The sequence below is a fragment of the Pinus tabuliformis genome, chromosome 2_1 (genome assembly GCF_031772625.1).
Source record: "Pinus tabuliformis cultivar Carrire ecotype Pingquan chromosome 2_1, CPIR1, whole genome shotgun sequence".
Lineage (NCBI taxonomy): Eukaryota > Viridiplantae > Streptophyta > Pinopsida > Pinales > Pinaceae > Pinus > Pinus tabuliformis.
Window position 1 is genome coordinate 554,995,334 of NC_142299.1, and position 2,213 is coordinate 554,997,546.

At 39.3% G+C, this 2,213-nt stretch overlaps 1 protein-coding gene across 1 annotated transcript; it reads right to left on the reverse strand.

Moving 5' to 3' along the window:
- Positions 1-745: 745 nt before the first annotated feature.
- On the reverse strand, positions 746-1,732 carry LOC149201577 (uncharacterized). Its single transcript, XM_089401310.1, has one exon. It carries the CDS (start codon positions 1,730-1,732, stop codon positions 746-748), a length of 987 nt encoding a protein of 328 aa, XP_089257436.1.
- Positions 1,733-2,213: the final 481 nt, after the last annotated feature.

Here is a 2,213-nt window from a genome sequence, read left to right on the forward strand (position 1 = left end):
TTTAGCAAGATAGAATAATTTGGTGTAGAAATCATGCTTACTACCCAATTTATCCATCTGTCACAGAAGCCGAAAGCTTTAAGGATCTCAGTTAGATAATTCCAGCTGAGTCTATCATAAGCCTTTGATAGGTCTAATTTAATTAGCATACCTTTTTCCTTCTTTGTTTTCAGTGTATGGATTACTTCTTGAGCTACCACTAGTCCATCCACAATCTGTCTTCCTTCTACAAATCCAGTTTGCTCTGGAGAAATGATACTGGGGAGAATCAGTTTCAGTCTTTTTGCTACTATGGATGCTACAATCTTGTAGATGACATTGCACAGGGCAATGGGTCTGAATCCATCTGCTTGGTCTGCCTGATTACTTTTAGGAATAAGAGCTAGAAGCGTAGCGTTTATGCCTGGCCATAATCTTTGATTTATCCTGACTTCTTCCGCTATCTCTACTACTTCCTCAGCTATGAAGTGCCATGCTGCTTGAAAGAATTCAACAGTGTAGCCATCTGGGCCTGGGGCTTTATTCCTCTTCATACTTTTGACAACTTCCTCCACTTCTTCCTTGGTTATTTTCCTTATTAGGGCCTGATTTTGATCTCTTGTTACAATTTGAGGTATTTCTCTTTTTATCTTTGCTATTGCCTCTGTTCTGTTCAGTTGAGTTTCCTTCAAGATGTCTTTGAAATGATTTACTAGCACTTTCTCAATCTCTTCCTGCTGGAGCACTCTTTGCCCTTCTTTGTTTTTTATTGAGAAAATTCTGTTGCCTTGACGGTGTTGTACCATGGCTTTATGGAAGAATTTTGAGTTTCTTTCTCCCTCCCTGAGCCAATGAACCCTTGCTTTTTTTTCCAGAGAATTTCCTCTTGTTTCCATCTTTCCTCAAGTTTATTTAGGATCACTCCTTCTTCTTTTGTTCGTTCTTCCTGAATACCTTGAGTGATATCCAATTGTTGTAGCTCTTCCATTTTCTGTTCTAATTTCTGTTTTTCTTCCAGGATATTCCCAAATTCTTCCTTATTCCATTTTTTTAATTTTGTCTTCATTTCCTTCAATTTAAGTTGAAAGGAATGCATTTTAGTTTTGCCTTTCGGGTTGCTTTCTCTCCACCAGTCTTCTAGTTTTCCAATTAGGCCCGCATCCCTCAACCAGAAAGCTTCAAACTTAAATGGTCTGTTGGGTGGTCGCCGTTTTATATCAATTTCAAGTTTAATTGGCCAATGATCAGACCCTATAACAGGCAGAATTGATGCTTCAATGAAGATATCCTTAATCATTATTTGCTCTGAGATTAGAAACCTATCCAAGCGCGAGGCTATTTGATTAGATCCTCCCCTGCGATTATTCCAAGTGTGCTTTCCGTTTATTGTCTGAACATCAATCAGTTTTTGTTCTCTTATTAGGTCTCCAAATTTTTCTGAGACCGCCTCCAATCTCCTTATACCTCCTCTCTTTTCCTCTGTGGTTTTAATCATATTGAAGTCTCCTCCGAGTATCCATTGTTTTCCTGGGATAAGTTCTCTTAATGCTTTTAATTTTTTAAGGAAGTTCTCCTTTTCTGTCTGTACATGTGGACCATACACCCCTGTTACCATTACCTCCTCTGTTGTACCGAGAATATGAGCGTTTCCTGTTAAAATCCTTGGAAAACTCATCCAGTTGTAGAATTGGATTTCATCTGGGTTCCATAGAAATACCAGTCCTCCCGCACTTCCCACAGCATCTTGTCCCATCATCTCATACCTGCTTTTGTTTCTACTTAAGATTTCACTCATCTTGTCCGTGCTTACCTTAGTTTCTTGAAGTATCATGATACTTGGTTTTTCTTTTTTCAGTCTCTCCATGAGATACCTTTGTTTGCCTCTACTGTTGAGGCCACGTATATTCCATGTTGTGATTATCATTTTAACATTTTTTTCGGGAGCTTCGGAACACATCTGTCAAGGGTATTACCCTTCCGGAGGTTACCAGGCCCTCTCCTATAATTTGTAATGTCTCAGGTATGGGTTTTCTTCCTCTCTTTTTGCCACCTTTGCCTGCTTTGCCTGTTCCCTCATCTATTTTCTCTGTCCCTTGGCTTGTTTTCTCCTCTGTGCTCTTTGCCTGTTTTTCCTGATAGCGTTGAAAGGCTTCCTTGTATCTTTTTTTCTGTTCTTCTGGGATAAATCGGTCATCTAGCCTGCTCCATTCTTGTATTAATTTAAGCATTTCCTG